The sequence below is a fragment of the Entelurus aequoreus genome, linkage group LG23 (genome assembly GCF_033978785.1).
Source record: "Entelurus aequoreus isolate RoL-2023_Sb linkage group LG23, RoL_Eaeq_v1.1, whole genome shotgun sequence".
Taxonomy (NCBI): Eukaryota; Metazoa; Chordata; class Actinopteri; order Syngnathiformes; family Syngnathidae; genus Entelurus; species Entelurus aequoreus.
In genome coordinates this window covers 6309991-6330287 of record NC_084753.1, presented here as the reverse complement: position 1 = coordinate 6330287, position 20297 = coordinate 6309991, and the positions used below count along the sequence as shown (strand labels likewise).

General features: G+C 40.3%; 1 protein-coding gene across 2 annotated transcripts in view; it reads right to left on the bottom strand.

The window, feature by feature from the left end:
• Nucleotides 1-19990, bottom strand: part of si:dkey-206f10.1 (adenylate cyclase type 8) — a 56125-nt gene extending 36135 nt beyond the window's left edge. The window contains exons 1-8 of one of the 2 annotated variants that reach the window (XM_062033985.1): nt 19598-19990; nt 12597-12807; nt 11799-12530; nt 11554-11703; nt 8920-9050; nt 7024-7135; nt 6826-6953; nt 2590-2748 (exon numbers count right to left, since the gene is read on the bottom strand). In XM_062033985.1, the coding sequence (XP_061889969.1) occupies nt 2590-2748; nt 6826-6953; nt 7024-7135; nt 8920-9050; nt 11554-11703; nt 11799-12530; nt 12597-12752 (1568 nt within the window). In that variant the 5' untranslated portion in view covers nt 12753-12807; nt 19598-19990. Of the gene's footprint in view, nt 1-2589; nt 2749-6825; nt 6954-7023; nt 7136-8919; nt 9051-11553; nt 11704-11798; nt 12531-12596; nt 12808-13703; nt 13749-19597 lie in introns of those variants that run through there. The other variant, XM_062033986.1, reaches the window with a different exon arrangement.
• Nucleotides 19991-20297: the final 307 nt, after the last annotated feature.

Here is a 20297-nt window from a genome sequence, read left to right as displayed (position 1 = left end):
TCAGTAGTGTGTATAAGAGTGTTTCAGTAGTGTGTGTGAGAGAAAAACATTTCAGTTGTTTATGTGAGAGCATTTCAGTAGTGTGTATAAGAGTGTTTCAGTAGTGTGTGTGAGAGAAAAACATTTCAGTTGTTTATGTGTGAGCATTTCAGTAGTGTGTATAAGAGTGTTTCAGTAATGTGTATAAGAGTGTTTCAGTAGTGTGTATAAGAGTGTTTCAGTAGTGTGTGTGAGAGAAAAACATTTCAGTTGTTTATGCGAGAGCATTTCAGTAGTGTGTATAAGAGTGTTTCAGTAGTGTGTATAAGAGTGTTTCAGTAGTGTGTATAAGAGTGTTTCAGTAGTGTGTGTGAGAGAAAAACATTTCAGTTGTTTATGCGAGAGCATTTCAGTAGTGTGTATAAGAGTGTTTCAGTAGTGTGTATAAGAGTGTTTCAGTAGTGTGTATAAGAGTGTTTCAGTAGTGTGTATAAGAGTGTTTCAGTAGTGTGTATAAGAGTGTTTCAGTAGTGTGTGTGAGAGAAAAACATTTCAGTTGTTTATGCGAGAGCATTTCAGTAGTGTGTATAAGAGTGTTTCAGTAGTGTGTGTGAGAGTGTTTCAGTAGTGTGTATACGAGTGTTTCAGTAGTGTGTGTGAGAGTGTTTCAGTAGTGTGTATACGAGTGTTTCAGTAGTGTGTGTGAGAGTGTTTCAGTAGTGTGTATAAGAGTGTTTCAGTAGTGTGTGTGAGAGTGTTTCAGTAGTGTGTATAAGAGTGTTTCAGTAGTGTGTGTGAGAGTGTTTCAGTAGTGTGTATACGAGTGTTTCAGTAGTGTGTGTGAGAGTGTTTCAGTAGTGTGTATACGAGTGTTTCAGTAGTGTTTACAAGAGTGTTTCAATAGTGTGTATAAGAGTGTTTCAGTAGTGTGTGTGAGAGAAAAACATTTCAGTTGTTTATGTGAGAGCATTTCAGTAATGTGTATAAGAGTGTTTCAGTAGTGTGTGTGAGAGAAAAACATTTCAGTTGTTTATGTGTGAGCATTTCAGTAGTGTGTATAAGAGTGTTTCAGTAATGTGTATAAGAGTGTTTCAGTAGTGTGTATAAGAGTGTTTCAGTAGTGTGTGTGAGAGAAAAACATTTCAGTTGTTTATGCGAGAGCATTTCAGTAGTGTGTATAAGAGTGTTTCAGTAGTGTGTATAAGAGTGTTTCAGTAGTGTGTATAAGAGTGTTTCAGTAGTGTGTGTGAGAGAAAAACATTTCAGTTGTTTATGCGAGAGCATTTCAGTAGTGTGTATAAGAGTGTTTCAGTAGTGTGTATAAGAGTGTTTCAGTAGTGTGTATAAGAGTGTTTCAGTAGTGTGTGTGAGAGAAAAACATTTCAGTTGTTTATGCGAGAGCATTTCAGTAGTGTGTATAAGAGTGTTTCAGTAGTGTGTGTGAGAGTGTTTCAGTAGTGTGTATACGAGTGTTTCAGTAGTGTGTACAAGAGTGTTTCAATAGTGTGTATAAGAGTGTTTCAGTAGTGTGTGTGAGAGAAAAACATGTCAGTTGTTTATGTGAGAGCATTTCAGTAGTGTGTATAAGAGTGTTTCAGTAGTGTGTGTGAGAGTGTTTCAGTAGTGTGTATACGAGTGTTTCAGTAGTGTGTGTGAGAGTGTTTCAGTAGTGTGTATACGAGTGTTTCAGTAGTGTGTGTGAGAGTGTTTCAGTAGTGTGTATACGAGTGTTTCAGTAGTGTGTACAAGAGTGTTTCAATAGTGTGTATAAGAGTGTTTCAGTAGTGTGTGTGAGAGAAAAACATGTCAGTTGTTTATGTGAGAGCATTTCAGTAGTGTGTATAAGAGTGTTTCAGTAGTGTGTGTGAGAGTGTTTCAGTAGTGTGTATACGAGTGTTTCAGTAGTGTGTGTGAGAGTGTTTCAGTAGTGTGTATACGAGTGTTTCAGTAGTGTGTACAAGAGTGTTTCAATAGTGTGTATAAGAGTGTTTCAGTAGTGTGTATACGAGTGTTTCAGTAGTGTGTACAAGAGTGTTTCAATAGTGTGTATAAGAGTGTTTCAATAGTGTGTATAAGAGTGTTTCAGTAGTGTGTGTGAGAGAAAAACATGTCAGTTGTTTATGTGAGAGCATTTCAGTAGTGTGTATAAGAGTGTTTCAATAGTGTGTATAAGAGTGTTTCAGTAGTGTGTGTGAGAGAAAAATATGTCAGTTGTTTATGTGAGAGCATTTCAGTAGTGTATGTACGAGGTATATTCTGAATAATGTCCCTAACGGCCCCTCATAAGGAAGTCTTATACATTTAGAAAAAAAATAGAATATCATGACTCCTTTATTACGCCCTATAATCCGGTTTGCCTTTTGTATGAAAGTAGACCTGACTAGACCCGCTCATCGGCAGTGCGCCTTTTACTCCGGTGCGCCCTATGGTCCGGAAAATACCGTATCCTTATTTTGCACTCTTTATCTTCACTGATGTTGATTTTGTCCTGAAAAAGTATTATTTTCCTAAAAAGGGTCTTGACAAAGAGGAGTCATCTTATATTTGGGTCAATAGGGTACTACTCTCCAGTGATTCTAGCACGTCACAACAAGGCGAAGCGCCACTCACCCTGGTATCCCGCCTGCCTCCAGCATGTTGGCGATGCCCACATCCCAGGACCAGACGTCAAACTGCCATTTCTGCAGTCCCAGCACCCCACACAGGACAGAGCCCGAATGGATGCCAATCCTCATGTCCATGTCAAAGTGGAGCAGCTTCCGTACAGACCTGACATTGGCGAGTGACCACAGATGTTAGTATATACAGTACCTGGGCAAATGATATTTCCCGCTTCTACTTTGTTTTAGAAATCAAGAATATTTCAGTTGTTTTTATCCTTCTTTGTGGGGACATTGTCGATTGTCATGGCATGTTCGGATGTACATTGTGGACGCCGTCTTTGCTCCACAGTAAGTCTTTGCTGTCCTCCAGCATTCTGTTTTTGTTTTGCGGATGGAGATTTTCACAACAAAGTTCTAAAGCTTAGCGATATCTCAGATATATCAGATAGTAGGTGTTTTTTTTTTGTTGCATTTGTGTTGGGTTTCGCTTGATTGTAAAATATTTCGATGGACAGGGGGTTGACGTTCATATGTTGTCAATATTCAGTGTTTTATCCTTCATAGTTAATATTGTAAAGCCCACATTCTTTATTTTCATGAACATTGTGGGTGTCTCATTCAGTAAAAAAAATTAAAATTCCATATTGTCACGACGGGGGTGGGGGTCGTAGCTTGTTGTGAGGTTTGTTCTCCCAGGATGCAAACGGACTATTCCGGGCAAGGCGTGCAGGTAAAAACATGATTTAATTCTCAAAACTCAAAAAGGTACATAAAAAAACAAGACGAAAGCACAAGGCGCTGATCGCACTTGGAGTTCAAGTAAATACTTAGCATAGACTAATAGGCGGTATAGCTCGGTTGGTAGAGCGGCCGTGCCAGCAACTTGAGGGTTGCAGGTTCGATCCCCGCTTCCGCCATCCTAGTCACTGCCGTTGTGTTCTTGGGCAAGACACTTTACCCACCTGCTCCCAGTGCCACCCACACTGGTTTGAATGTAACTTAGATATTGGGTTTCACTATGTAAAGCGCTTTGAGTCACTTGAGAAAAAGCGCTATATAAATGTAATTCACTTCACTTCACTTCACTATGGACATAGAGAACTTATGAAAGTGTGGCATGACATAAACACGACTTACGTAGTCCAGGCATGAGACAAACAATGACGCCAGGACGACTGACTGGCAAAGGCAGGCTTAAAGGCCTACTGAAATGAATTTTTTTTATTTAAACGGGGATAGCAGATCCATTCTATGTGTCATACTTGATCATTTTGCGATATTGCCATATTTTTGCTGAAAGGATTTAGTATAGAACAACGTCGATAAAGTTCGCAACTTCTGGTCTCTGATGAAAAAAAACCTTGCCTGTACCGGAAGTAGCGTGACCTTGTCAGTTGTTCACTCCCTCATATTTTCCTATTGTTTTCAACGCAGCTACAGCGATTCGGACCGTGAAAGTGACGATTACCCCATTAATTTGAGCGAGGATGAAAGATTTGTGGACGAGGAACGTTAGAGTGACGGACTAGAATGCAGTGAAATACATATTTTTTTTCGCTCTGACCGTAACTTAGGTACAAGCTGACTCATTGGATTCCACACTCTCTCCTTTTTCTATTGTGGATCACGGATTTGTATTCTAAACCACCTCGGATACTATATCCTCTTGAAAATGAGAGTCGAGAACGCGAAATGGACATTCACAGTGACTTTTATCTCCACGACAATACATCGACGAAGCTCTTTAGCATCTTTAGCATGAGCTAACGTGATAGCATCTGTCTCAAATGCAGATAGAAACAAAATAAATAAATCCCTGACTGGAAGGATAGACAGAAGATCGACAACACTATTAAACCATGGACATGTAACTACACGGTTAATAGATCTCAGCCTGGCAAAGCTTAACAATGCTGTTGCTAACGACGCTAAGGCTAACTTAGCAACCGGAGCTCACAGAGCTATGATAAAAACATTAGCGCTCCACCTACGCCAGCCAGCCCTCATCTGCTTCGCTCAGCAACACCCGTGCTCACCTGCGTTCCAGCGATTGACGGCGCGACGAAGGACTTCACCAGATCATCCGTGCGGTGGGTCTGCTAGCATCGGCTAGGCGTCTGCCAGCATCGGCTAGGCGTCTGCTAGCATCGGCTAGGCGTCTGCTATCCGAGTAAGTGGTCCTTGTGTTGCTACAGCCACCTACAACGTTCTTCTTTGCAGTCTCCATTGTTCATTAAACAAATTGCAAAAGATTCACCAACACAGATGTCCAGAATACTGTGGAATTATGAAATGAAAACAGAGCTTTTTTGTATTGTACTCAATGGAAAAGGCATACCTCTGTTCCTCGGGCTACGTCACGCGCATATGTCATCCTTCGAAGGCTTTTTCAACCGGAAGTGTGGCGGGAAATTTTAAATATCACTTTATAAGTTAACCCGGCCGTATTGGCATGTGTTGCAATGTTAAGATTTCATCATTGATATATAAACTATCAGACTGCGTGGTCGCTAGTAGTGGCTTTCAGTAGGCCTTTAAATAATGTCAACCCAACGGGATGACAATGAGAAACCTTGGAGGGGACTGCAGATATGTGTCATGATCTGTGGTCCGGATCATGTTTTTGTTATGTTCTGTTAGTTTTAGACTCCATAGTTCCTAATTTTGTGCACCCTTGTTTGTTTAAGTTACCATGGCGACTTATGATTTTCACCTGCCTCTGGTGTTCGTGGAGCGCACCTGTTTCCAATCTAGAGACATTATTTAAAGGCCTACTGAAAGCCACTACTAGCGACCACGCAGTCTGATAGTTTATACATCAATGATGAAATCTTAACATTGCAACACATGCCAATACGGCCGGGTTAACTTATAAAGTGACATTTTAAATTTCCCGCGAAACTTCCCGGGTGAAAACGTTTATGTATGATGACGTATGCGCGTGACGTCAATAGTTGAAACGGAAGTATTCGGACACATTGTATCTCAATACAAAAAGCTCTGTTTTCATCGCAAAATTCCACAGTATTCTGGACATCTGTGTTGGTGAATCTTTTGCAATTTGTTTAATGAACAATGGAGACTGCAAAGAAGAAAGCTGTAGGGGGGATCGGTGTATTAGCGGCTGGCTGCAGCAACACAACCAGGAGGACTTTGACTTGGATAGCCGACGCGCTATCCGACGCTATCCGACGCTAGCCGCCGAACGCATCGATGATCGGGTGAAGTCCTTCGTCGCGCCGTCGATCGCTGGAACGCAGGTGAGCACGGGTGTTGATGAGCAGATGAGGGCTGGCGTAGGTGGAGCGCTAATGTTTTTATCATAGCTCTGACGAGGTCCTGTAGCTAACTTAGCTTCAATGGCGTCGTTAGCAACAGCATTGCTAGGCTTCAACAGGCGGCACAGCATTAACCGTGTAGTTACATGTCCAGTGTTTGGTTCGGTGTCTCCTGATAGTAGTATTGTTGATCTGCTGTCTATCCTTCCAGTCAGGGGTTTATTTCTTTTGTTTCCATCTGCATTTAAGCACGATGATATCACGTTAGCTCCGTAGCTAAAGTGCTTCACCGATGTATTGTCGTGGAGATAAAAGTCACTGTGAATGTCCGTTTTGCGTTCTCGACTCTCATTTTCAAGAGGATATAGTATCCGAGGTGGTTTAAAATACAAATCCGTGATCCACAATAGAAAAAGGAGAGAGTGTGGAATCCAATGAGCCAGCTTGTACCTAAGTTACGGTCAGAGCGAAAAAAGATACATCCTGCACTGCACTCTAGTCCTTCACCCTCACGTTCCTCATCCACGAATCTTTCATCCTCGCTCAAATTAATGGGGTAATCGTTGCTTTCTCGGTCCGAATCGCTCTCGCTGCTGGTGTAAACAATGGGGAAATGTGAGGAGCCTTTCAACCTGTGACGTCACGCTACTTCCGGTACAGGCGAGGCTTTTTTTTATCAGTGACCAAAAGTTGCGAACTTTATCGTCGATGTTCTCTACTAAATCTTTTCAGCAAAAATATGGCAATATCGCGAAATGATCAAGTATGACACATAGAATGGATCTGCTATCCCCGTTTAAATAAAAACAATTCATTTCAGTAGTCCTTTAAAATAGATATACCGGCCCCCAGACACATTTTTTTCTCTAAATTTGGCCCCCCGATGCAAAATAATTGCCCAGGCCTGCCTTAGTAGCTGCAAACATAACAAAAACCGCTGTGTCTAGCCAGGTAGTCGGACTCACTGTATGGTGTTGATCATAGCCAGCCCCATCTCGACGCAGTGACGGGCATGGGCACGTTGGGGTTCTGGGACTCCTGACACGCAGTAGTAACAGTCTCCGAGTATCTTAATGCGCAGACACTGGTGCTCCTGAACATTGATCACGATAACACATTAATGGCAATAAAATGTTAGGGACTGAACATGGTCTGATTCGTACCTCAGCCAAACGGTCAAAGCGTCCGAAGAGCTCGTTGAGGGTTCGAACCAAATCCTGAGCTGATAAGTTCATGGATAACAGAGTGAAGCCCTTGATATCTGCAAAAAGTATGCTGCAGGGTAGAGAAAGAGAAACATGTATAGAAGGTGTCAGGTTCAAACATCCATGACATCTATTAAACAAGACAAGAGGCAAGGAAATAAACAGAGACAGAATTCAATTTGGCTCAATTGAGGAGAAACGTGTCGACCTGTAACCTCTGGCGAAAGATTGTACGCCACCTCTTTTTATTTGGACTTTCCCTGTTTACATAACAACATCTGTTTCTAAAGTCATTGTTTTCGGTCACATTAACACAAAAGAAAAAGATGCCTCGGGCTTGGGCTGGTCCTGGATTCAGCTTGGGCAGGTCTTATTCTTAGACTGGAAGTCTCTCCAGAGCAGGGGTCGGCAACCCAAAATGTTGAAAGAGCCATATTGGAGCAAAAAAACAAAAACAAATTTGTCTGGAGCCGCAACAAATTAAAAGCCATATTACATACAAATAGTGTGTCATGAGATATACATAGAATTGAGATGACTTAAAGGAAACTAAATGAGCTCAAATATAGCTACAAATGAGGCATAATGATGCAATATGTACATATAGCTAGCCTAAATAGCATGTTAGCATCGATTAGCTTGCAGTCATGCAGTGACCAAATATGTCTGATTAGCACTCCACACAAGTCAATAACATCAACAAAACTCACCTTTGTGCATTCACGCCCAACGTTAAAAGTGTGGTGGACAAAATGAGACAGAAAAAGAAGTGGCATAAAACACGTCCTAGAAAGTCGGAGAAAGTTATACATGTAACAACTACGGTGAGTTCAAGGACCGCCAAAATTAGTAGGACAAAACGGCGCTTGCCAAATACTCGCATGTTTAATACAAACAGTGCGATTTATAACAATTAGGGAGGTTTGTGTCATGTTTGTCCTCCTACAGAAACCATATTAAAACAAAAAATATTTTTTTTCCCTCATCTTTTTCCATTTTTCATACATTTTTTAAAAAGTTTCAGAGAGCCACTAGGGCGGCGCTAAAGAGCCGCATGCGGCTCTAGAGCCGCGGGTTGCCGACCCCTGCTCCAGAGAGTGGTGAGGACGGCGGAAAAGATCATCAGGACTCCTCTTCCTCCTATCCAGGAGATCGCAAAAAGCCGCTGCCTGACCAGGGCTCAGAAAATCTGCAAAGACTCCTCCCACCCCCACCAAGGACTGTTTTCACTGCTGGACTCTAGAAAGAGGTTCCGCAGCCTCCGAAGCAGAACCTCCAGGTTCTGTAACAGCTTCTTCCCTCAAGCCGTAAGACTCTTGAACGCATCATAATTATCCCCTCAACTCCCCCCAACATGGATTAACTCGCTGGAATAAAAAAGACAATATAACATACATCCATAAACGTGGATGCATGTGAAAAAGTGCAATATATTTTTCTGTACAGTAACCTATTTATTTATATATATATGCACCTTATTGCTTTTTTATCCTGCACTACCATGAGCTGATGTAACGAAATGTCGTTCTTATCTGTACTGTAAAGTTCAAATTTGGATGACAATAAAAAGGAAGTCTAAGTCTAGTCTAAGTCTAAGTGTCTTATCAATAGATAACCCCCATCCCGTCTCCTCCCATCGTACACAATGGAATTTTCCAAGCCTTTGCTTGGTGCAGCAAAGACAGCCTCTTGTCTGTTCACTGGGAACTCAGAGAACGGAAAGTTTTTTGATAATTTACATACAATTTTTCTGACAGAAGGTCTTTATAAAAGTGTTTAAAATGTACGCTCATGTAAACACAGTTTTGCTACGATAGGATGACAACTACACAAAGGAGAATACTGAACACTCACCTGACATCCTTATACTGATGAATGTAAATCTTGTGAAACTCTTGAGGATTGAGCTCGTCTTCCAGGGAACTCATGTCGGTGATCATTTCCAGGGCTACAAATCTTGGCAAGATTGACAATACGAGACGCTCCTGAAATGTTTAAGAGGGGAGCAACAATCTTAGAGGAAAGTCAAGGACTAAATCGACAAAGTGTATGAAATACAGATATCCTCAAAGTTGTATCACAATGGGACGAAGGGTCAATGACGTATGGACAATTAGCTGCAAAATCGCACCTGTGTGCCCTCAAATAGAAACCCCAAAACCGGTGAAGTTGTCACGTTGTGTAAATGGTAAATAAAAACAGAATACAATGATTTGCAAATCCTTTTCAACTTATATTCAATTGACTAGACGGCAAAGACAAGATATTTCATGTTCCAACTGAGAAACGCAAATAATCATTAACTTAGAATTTAATGACAGCAATAAAGTATGCACAGGGGCATTTTTACCACTGTGTTACATGGCCTTTCCTTTTAACAACACTCAGTAAAGGTTTGGGAACTGAGGAGACACATTTTTGAAGCTTCTCAGGTGGAATTCTTTCCCATTCTTGCTTGATGTACAGCTTAAGTTGTTCAACAGTCCGGGGGTCTCCCTTGTGCTATTTTAGGCTTCTTAATGAGCCACACATTTTCAATGGGAGACAGGTCTGGACTACAGGCAGGCCAGTCTAGTACCCGCACTCTTTTACTATAAAGCCACGCTGTTGTAACACATGGCTTGGCATTGTCTAGCTGAAATAAGCAGGGGCGTCCATGGTAACGTTGCTTGGATGGCAACATATGTTGCTCCAAAACCTGTATGTACCTTTCAGCATTAATGGTGCCTTCACAGATGTGTAAGTTACCCATGTCTTGGGCACTAATACACCCCAATACCATCACACATGCTGGCTTTTACACTTTGGGCCTATAACAATCCGGATGGTCCTTTTCCTCTTTGGTCCGGAGGACACGACGTCCACAGTTTCCAAAAACAATTTGAAATGTGGACTCGTCAGACCACAGAACACTTTTCCACTTTGCATCAGTCCATCTTAGATGAGCTCGGGCCCAGCGAAGCCGGCGGCATTTCTGGGCGTTGTTGATAAATGTATTTCGCTTTGCATAGTAGAGTTTTAACATGCACTTACCGAAGTGTAGTTACTGACAGTGGGTTTCTGAAGTGTTCCTGAGCCCATGTGGTGATATCCTTTACACACGGATGTCGCTTTTTGATGCAGTACCGCCTGAGGGATGGAAGGTCACGGGCTTAGCTGCTTACGTGCAGTGATTTCTCCAGATTCTCTGAACCTTTTGATGATATTACGGAGCGTAGATGGTGGAATCCCTAAATTCCTTGCAATAGTTGGTTGAGAAATGTTGTTCTTCAACAATTTGCTCAGGCATTTGTTGACAAACTGGTGACCCTCGCCCCATCCTTGTTTGTGAACAAACCCAATCATGGCACCCACCTGTTCCCAATTAGCCTGTTCACCTGTGGGATGTTCCAAATAAGTGTTTGATGAGCATTCCTCAACTTTCTCAGTCTTTTTTTGCCACTTGTGCCAGCTTTTTTGAAACATGTTGCAGGCATCAAATTCCAAATGAGCTAATATTTGCAAAAAATAACGTTTTCAAGCTTGAACGTCAACTATCTTGTCTTTGCAGTCTATTCAATTGAATATAGGTTGAAAAGGATTTGCAAATCATTGTATTCCATACTTGCCAACCTTGAGACCTCCAATATCGGGGGGGGGGGGGGGGGTTATACATATATATATGTATGAAATACTTGACTTTCAGTGAATTCTAGCTATATATATATATATATATATATATATATATATATATATATATATATATATATATATATATATATATATATATATATATATATATATATATATATATATATATATATTTTATTTACATAAAAGAAATACTTGAATTTCAGTGTTCCGGTGGCTATCCATTAGATGGCAGTATTGTCCTGTTTAACTTCTCCGTTCATGATGAGTATATCATTTCGGCCACCGTGTTCAATGGAGAAGTCTGTTCTACATATTTACAGGCAACATACACCTTCCCCTTCGAACTGTCCTGGATGAACTGAAATTCTTGTTTCCATTCGTTTTGGAACTTGCAAGCGTATTTCTTCATCTTGCTCGTCGACGGCGTCGCCATGTCTGTAATTTCCTCGTTCTTCTGCTTCGTCTCCCTGTTGTGTGCGCAGTTGTGCACTCTACTCTCTAAAAGCCCTAGATGTTATGACGTCATTGGGCAGGCAAGCTGTTTATATTGTGGGAAAGCGGACGTGAGAACAGGCTGTCCCCACTCAGTCTCAGGTCCGCATTGAGCTGGAGGGGGCGTGGCCTCCAGCTCCGGCTGAATACCGGGAGTTTGTCAGGAGAAAATCTCTGCCGGGAGGTTGTCGGGAGAGGCGCTGAATACCGGGATTCTCCCGCTAAAAACGGGAGGGTTGGCAAGTATGTTGTATTCTGTTTTTATTTACCATTTACACAACGTGACAACTTCACTGGTTTGGGGTTTTGTAGAATGAAGGGAGAAGTCTGGCTTATAAACTCCCGATATGTTTATTATCCTACCTGTCTCTGGTTCTCCTGTTCCAGTTTCAGGCGTCCTTCAATGCAACGCCGCGTTTCTAGGAATACTTGTCGCTGGGAATGGTCCGTCAGATAGTGAATGAAGAATCCAGCTGTGTTCATACCAAGGTACAGAAGGCCTTTGGCAAACACCTGCAACCAAAAAAAGCATTTTATCAACTCAATTCAACCAGAATGTACGGAAAATTAGAGTCAGTTTCTGTATATAATAGTTAGACCTGCACTACCTTCCTTAAAAGTACTGCATTGTTGCGGTAGCATATGATCTCCACTAGAAGATGCAACGCAGACGTTAGCGACCCAGCACACATGGCCCACAGAAGAGGTAACGGCAGCAGCGTGTACGTGGCGAACAACGAGAACAAAAGGTACCAGGACGGGTCTTTTTCTAGTCCGTACGCCAGTCCCCCCAATACCTGCGTGGACTGCGACAGCCAGCTGGCAAGCCCGGCGTAATGAAGCCACCGTGGCGACATAGAGTCCTTGTAGGTCAGAACCACGATACACAACGCCACTGCAAACACCATGAACATGAACGTCAAACAGCCTCGTAGAGGGTCCCTGACATCCTCCGGGGCCAGAGCCAGGTACAGAACCAGGATCTGCAGCTTGGCCATAGCGTCGATGACGTTAGTGATGGCTAAGGAGTTGCGTCTTTGGTGAGAGGAGTGTTGCTGGTAGAGAGTCTCCAGGTCTCGCGACTTAAAGGTGTGCCTCAGGGTGGGTATGTAAATCCCGTGTATAATGCGGCCCCAGTGGACAAAGAAGTCGGCATCGCTGCCGTATTCGCCTCCCGCGCTGTGGTGCGTGCTCATGGAGCTGCGGATTTGGGAAGGGTGGACTCGGAATGTAGAGGAGCGCCGCTTGACTCCACGCGAGGCCTTGCTGCGGATTTGTCTGTTGATGTCTTCCATGTGGGCATCCGTCACGAAGATCTTGCGTGCTGGCTCTACGCCCACCTAGTATGCCAAATAACAACATACCATCAGTTCTGGCAGATAACCGGAGAAAGGATCAAGCCTCACCTGGGCGCTGAGCTCCTGCTGGATGATAATGTGCTTCACAGCTTTCTGCCACAGCATGTTTTTACGCCGCAGTCCCGGGGACAAGGTGGTGGTCAGGCAGGGTGGCTCGCGCAGCTCCATAGGAGAGATCTTTGTGGTCTCAGCAAAGGTCACCATAGCAATGGCGACCGTGGCTTTAGTAGTTGATGTCAAATGCGGCAAAGACGTCGGCCTGGAAATGATGAAATAAAGTCAGACATTCGTTGGTTTCCAAGCCTATACCAATCTGGTGAAAGACGTGGGGTAGACTGGGCAAGAACAACAAAAAACCAGCAAGCCTTTAACACCCCTTGTTGTAAAATTACAACCTTACCTTTAACCATCCTAAAAAACAATCTGTTATATATTTTTTTACCACATTTACATAGTCATTGGGTCCTATTGTTCAGTCTCACAAGGCTATTGGATCGTACATTTGTTTATAAGTCACACCTTCTGGCCATGAACTCACACAACCTCTCAAGGTTTCCTTCGAACAAAATCTATTTGTTTCATTGGACTGGATTCATCAGATCCAAGTAGTTAAAATGTCTTTTATATTTTTTTGGGTTGTTATTACAATGTCTAGAGCAGGGGTTCTTAACCTTGTTGGAGGTACCGAACCCCACCAGTTTCATATGCGCATTCACCCAACCCTTCTATAGTGAAAAATAAAATGTTGTTTTTTTTCAAATTCAAGACAAAGTTGTATGTTTTTGGTAACACTTTAGTATGGGGAACATATTCTAATTAACAAAGACTTAATTTAGAGTTTTTTGGACACTAGGGGAACATAATCTAAGTAACAAAAACTTAATTGAGAGTTATTTGGTTAGGGTTAGGGCCAGGGTTAGGGTTATAATAAGGCCATGCCGAATAAGGCATTAATAAGTACTTAATAATGACTAATTAAGAGCCAATATGTTACTAATTTGCATGTTGATAAGCAACTAATTAATGGTGAATATGTTCCCCATACTAAAGTGTTACCATGTTTTATTACTGGTGCACAAAATGAACCGTGATGAACATCACCTTGTTCAAACAACAAAACCAACACAGTGCATAAACTCACAACAAATTACACACCTGCAAATCAGTGTGACTTCTGCTGTTGCCGTATCCGTAGTGTGACTTCTGCTGTTGCCGTATCCGTAATACGCGGATAGGGAGAAGTTTTTATTTACACGATGAGTCGGGTGTGTTTTGACCTCCGCCGAACCTCTAGGGTTCGATCGAACCCAGGTTAAGAACCACTGGTCTAGAGCATGTACATATGTAGTTATTGTGGAACAGATGCATCAAATTTCATTTAGAGCTTGTTATATAATTGTTGCAATCATACAACACTGGGTGAATGTGGTAGTCAAATAGCTGGCTTATTGCAGTGGGCTCAAACAGGTTGTATTCCCTCCACTACATCACTGCCTGAAGTATTTTCTCTATACATGGATAGTATACATTCTACAGACGTTTTACAGACGACAGGGACTGTTTTTAGGCCTTTCACCACCAATGAAAGTCTTCATGACCAATGTCATGAAAAGAAAAAAAAGAGGTGGAAAAAGCGTTTTTTAAGAACCCAGGTTAAGAACCACTGGTCTAGAGCATGTACATATGTAGTTATTGTGGAACAGATGCATCACATTTCATTTAGAGCTTGTTATATAATTGTTCCAATTATACAACACTGGGTGAATGTGGTAGTCAAATAGCTGGCTTATTGCAGTGGGCTCAAACAGGTTGTATTCCCTCCACTACATCACTGCCTGAAGTATTTTCTCTATACATGGATAGTATACATTCTACAGACGTTTTACAGACGACAGGGACTGTTTTTAGGCCTTTCACCACCAATGAAAGTCTTCATGACCAATGTCATGAAAAGAAAAAAAAAGAGGTGGAAAAAAGCGTTTTTTAAGAACCCAGGTTAAGAACCACTGGTCTAGAGCATGCACATATGTAGTTATTGTGGAACAGATGCATCAAATTTCATTTAGAGCTTGTTATATAATGTTTTATAATGTGTTTTTTAAGAGTTTTATCTTGTTTCATATTTTTTATATTTGTAATAAATGACTTCATAAAAATATAACTAATGTGTGATTATTATTAATGGTATATACCGTTCTGGGGCTAAGTAAGCAATCAACCCTGCAAATGAACCCTTAGTTGTTCAGACAGCGTGAGAAACAAATACAGAAATTATTCTTCCATCAAAGCCCAATGTTGCAATATTACAACATTTCTCTAAAAACATACATAAACATTTTTTTTTTAATTCTTCAATTTCTGCATCAAATGCCTCAATTTTTTTTTTTTCTTCGGTTTTTCTATATGTGGGTCTTACAGGGTAGTTAAGTTAAAGTACCAATGATTGTCACAACACACACTAGGTGTGGCAAAATTATCCTCTGCATTTGACCCATCCCCTTGTTCACCCCCTGGGAGGTGAGGGGAGCAGTGAGCAGCAGCGGTGGCCGCGCCCGGGAATCATTTTTGGTGATTCAACCCCAATTCCAAACCTTGATTCTGAGTGCCAAGCAGGGAGGTAATGGCTCCCATTTTTATAGTCTTTGGTATGACTCGGCCGGGGTTTGAACTCACAACCTACCCCATCTCAGGGCGGACACTCTAAGACTAAACTAGGTCATTTACTTGCGTTTACACCAGGGGTGTATAACTCATTTTAGATGGGCGGCCACATGGAGAAAAATCTACTCCCGAGTGGTAAAATCACGGCACGATAACTTAAAAATAAAGACAACTTCAGATTGTTTTCTTTGTTTAAAAACAGAGCAAGCACATTCTGAAAAATGTACAAATCATAATGTTGTTGAGGTTTTTTTTACACTTACATGTTGTGGTTAATAGTATTCTATCTTTATTTGTCGTTATTTATATTTTCTGAATAAATAATGTTCATCAGTCAACTCAATGGTGTTAATTTTCAATCTACCAAGATAAATTACAGGATGTTATTTATGTAGTTTGATCATTTTCCTCGACTGATGTACTAACTTTACGTGGTTTATTTTGTACATATGTAGCATAATCTACAAAGATACAAACAATTGCTATTGCGACATCCAGTGGACACATTTAGAACAGCTGTTTCTTTCATTCAAAAATTTCAGGTACATTTTTATACTTAGCAAACTCCTCCCGCGGGCCGGATAAAACCTGTTCGCGGGCCTGATCCGGCCCTAGGGCCGTATGTTTGACACCCCTGGTTTACACTTTCTAAAACACAGGTGTCAAACTCAAGGCCCGCCACATTATTTTATGTGGCCCGCGAGGGCCTGTAAATATTATGGGTTAATAAAATGCTTAATTTTGTCTTCCTAAATATATTTGTTCTTTCCCTTTTGACATTAAAAATCATGTACTGCATGCTATTGCATACCTTTTCAAATTCAATATCATCATAATCAAAATATTATAGCATCATGTATTCCAAAAATATTTTTTGTTAAAATAAAGATAAATACTGTACTTAAATATCTGCTTGACTTATGATTTCAAAACAAATGATCAATCAAACTGTAGACTGTAAAATTAACAATAGATTTTACGGTTACTGAGTTTTTTAGTGTCAACTTTGGTGCTGTTTTTTTCCATATACAGTAAGACACTAAAACATTAAAAAAAAAAAAAAAAAAAACATTAAAACAAAAAGATTTTACGGTGACAAAAAATCTGGCAGCTCTGTTGCTTGAATTTTACCCCTAAAAACAGGGGTATTGTTTCTCCATTCAATTCCATTTATTCAATTTGTTTATATGCTGTAAAAAACCCACTGTAAAATTCTGGTGACTGATCTGCCAGTTTTTAAAATAAAATTTAAAATATTTTTTTGCAGCTTATGTAAAAAGATACTGTATATTGGTAATGTATTATATATATATATATATATATATATATATATATATATATATATATATATATATATATATATATATATATATATATATATATATATATATATATATATATATTTATTTATTTATTTATTTATTTATTTATTTATTTATTAGGGCTGCAACTAACGATTAATTTGATAATCGATTAATCTGTCGATTATTACTTCGATTAATCGATTAATAATCGGATAAAATAGACCAACTACATTTCTATCCTATCCAGTATTTTATTGGAAAAAAAACCAGCATACTGGCCCCATACTTATTTTGATTATTGTTTCTCAGCTGTTTGTAAATGTTGCAGTTTATAAATGAAGGTTTATTTTTTAAAAAAATGTTTTTTAATTAATCGGCAGCTATTTTAATAATCGATTTTAATCAATTAATCGATTAGTTGTTGAAGCCCTAATATATATATATATATATATATATATATATATATATATATATATATATATATATATATATATATATATATATATATATATATATATATATATATATATATATATATATATATATATATATATATATATATATATATATATATATACACATACAGTGGTGGTCAAAAGTGTACATCCACTTGTAAAGAACATGATGTCATGGCTGTCTTGAGTTTCCAATCATTTATACAACTCTTTTTTTTTGTGATGTAGTGATTGGAGCACATACTTGTTGGTCACAAAAAACATTCATGAAGTTTGCTTCTTTTATGAATTTATTATGGCTCTACTGAAAATGTGAGGGTCAAAAGTATACATACAGCAATGTTAATATTTGCTTACATGTCCCTTGGCAAGTTTACCTGCAATAAGGTGCTTTTGGTAGCCATCCACAAGCTTCTGCTGGAATTTTTGACCACAAAATTGGTGCAGCTCAGCTAAATGTGTTGCTTTTCTGACATGGACTTCTTTCTTCAGCATTGTCCACACGTTTAAGTCAGGACTTTGGGAAGGCCATTCTAAAACTTTCATTCTAGCCTGATTCCTTTACCACTTTTGAGGTGTGTTTGGGGTCATTGTCCTGTTGGAACACCCAACTGCGCCCAAGACCCAACCTCCGGGCTGATGATTTTAGCTTGTCCTGAAGAATTTGGAGGTAATCCTCCTTTTTCATTGTCCCATTTACTCTCTGTAAAGCACCAGTTCCATTGGCAGCAAAACAGGCCCAGAGCATAATACTACCACCACCATGCTTGACGGTAGGAATGGTGTTCCTGGGATTAAAGGCCTCACCTTTTCTCCTCCAAACATATTGCTGGGTATTGTGGCCAAACAGCTCCATTTTTGTTTCATTTGACATCACATGGACAAAGATAAGACCTTCTGGAGGGAAGTTCTGTGGTCAGATCATCATCAGCCCGGAGGTTGGGTCTTGGGCGCAGTTGGGTGTTCCAACAGGACAATGACCCCAAACACACCTCAAAAGTGGTAAAGGAATGGCTAAATCAGGCTAGAATGAAGGTTTTAGAATGGCCTTCCCAAAGTCCTGACTTAAAGGTGTGGACAATGCTGAAGAAACAAGTCCATGTCAGAAAAGCAACACATTTAGCTGAACTGCACCAATTTTGTGGTCAAAAATTCCAGCAGAAGCTTGTGGATGGCTACCAAAAGCGCCTTATTGCAGGTAAACTTGCCAAGGGACATGTAAGCAAATATTAACATTGCTGTATGTATACTTTTGACCCTCACATTTTCAGTAGAGCCATAATAAATTCATAAAAGAAGCAAACTTCATGATTTTTTTTGGTGAGCAACAAGTATGTGCTCCAATCACTACATCACAAAAAAATAAGAGTTGTACAAATGATTGGAGACTCAAGACAGCCATGACATGATGTTCTTTACAAGTGGATGTAAACTTTTGACCACCACTGTATATTCATATATTACTCATTGTTAAAAGCGGCCCTCTGAGGGCAACCATGAAAACGAGTTTTTTGATTGATTGATTGATTGAAACTTGTATTAGTAGATTGCACAGTACAGTACATATTCTGTACAATCGACCACTAAATGGTAACACCCCGATAAGTTTTTCAACTTGTTTAAGTCGGGCTCCAAGTAAATCAATTCATGGTAAAGAGTTTGACACCCCTGCTCTAAAAGGTCCCTATCTATTTGTACACTACCGTTCAAAAGTTTGGGGTCACATTGAAATGTCCTTATTTTTGAAGGGAAAGCACTGTACTTTTCAATGAAGATAACTTTAAACTAGTCTTAACTTGAAAGAAATACACTCTATACATTGCTAATGTGGTAAATGACTATTCTAGCTGCAAATGTCTGCTTTTTGGTGCAATATCTACATAGGTGTATAGAGGCCCATTTCCAGCAACTATCACTCCAGTGTTCTAATGGTACAATGTGTTTGCTCATTGGCTCAGAAGGCTAATTGATGATTAGAAAACCCTTGTGCAATCATGTTCACACATCTGAAAACAGTTTAGCTCGTTACAGAAGCTACAAAACTGACCTTCCTTTGAGCGGATTGAGTTTCTGGAGCATCACATTTGTGGGGTCAATTAAACGCTCAAAAATGGCCAGAAAAAGAGAACTTTCATCTGAAACTCGACAGTCTATTCTTGTTCTTAGAAATGAAGGCTATTCCACAAAATTGTTTGGGTGACCCCAAACTTTTGAACGGTAGTGTATCTTTAAGATCCTGAGCTACGGGGGCCAGAATGTGCCTGTTCAGACCACATGGTTGAGTCCACGTGCTGCCAGAAGCTTTTCACCCAATGATCTGGTAGCCAGATTTAGACATGAGCTAGTTAATGCTCCCGAGTTAAACTCCTCCAGGTGGTTCTCGCGCGCTGGATACTGCCGCCACCCTTTCCAACAACGGGTCCACTGTCATAAATCAGATGCCCAAAGCCTTAAAATCTGGATATGTCAAATAATTCCCAAAAACTGTCATCATGGAGAGAGCAGAAGTGCCCTTGCAATTAATCTGAATTCAACAGCTAAAGGGTTATCACAAGTGTAAAGAATAGAGTACATACTCTACGGGTAAACACAAGTTGTGTATGTACAGTAGCAAGATCTCCACACTGACCTTTAATGTTCTGCATGTTATCCGCTCCTTGTGTTTGATGTTATCCATGCTATAGGCAAAAAGCCCTGCACAATCCATTCTTTAGGATCCCGTTCCATAAGATCCACACCAGGGGGAGAAATTCCAGGCATAATCCAGACAATAAAGGGGGAAAAAAGTACGCAGACGAGCCCAAAAGGACCAATACTCAACCGAGATTCATTCCGACAGGATTGCGGGTCGCCACCTGGTCTGTTTTAAAAAGAAGTCCATAGCTGTCAGGAAGCAGGGCTGCAGAGATGAGGAGTGTAAAGAGGATTAGTTAGTCAGCAGCCATTCTCTGCAGCCTGCAAAGCTGAAGTCATTGGGACCGAGACGACGACGGCCAAGTCAGCTAAATCCGTTCAAGACTTGGCTGACACTTGAAATTCTGCCAAATGTGTGTTTAGTTCAAGCCTCAAATGTCGGGATTTGTAATTTTAAAAATAGTTTAGTCAAAACAATTGAATCAACAATTTCATTCAATTGTTTATTTGTACAAATGCTTGTGCAATCCGTTGATGGCCAATGAAGAATTGTTACTTTTGCGTTATAAAGTTAATGAACTGTTTTCTGGGTGTCCTTTTATTAGTGGTTTCTATCTAAATCCATGATGCCACGTTTGATGTACATTCAGAGGAACATCGAATTACGAACCCCTCATTGTATAAACTTTTGGATT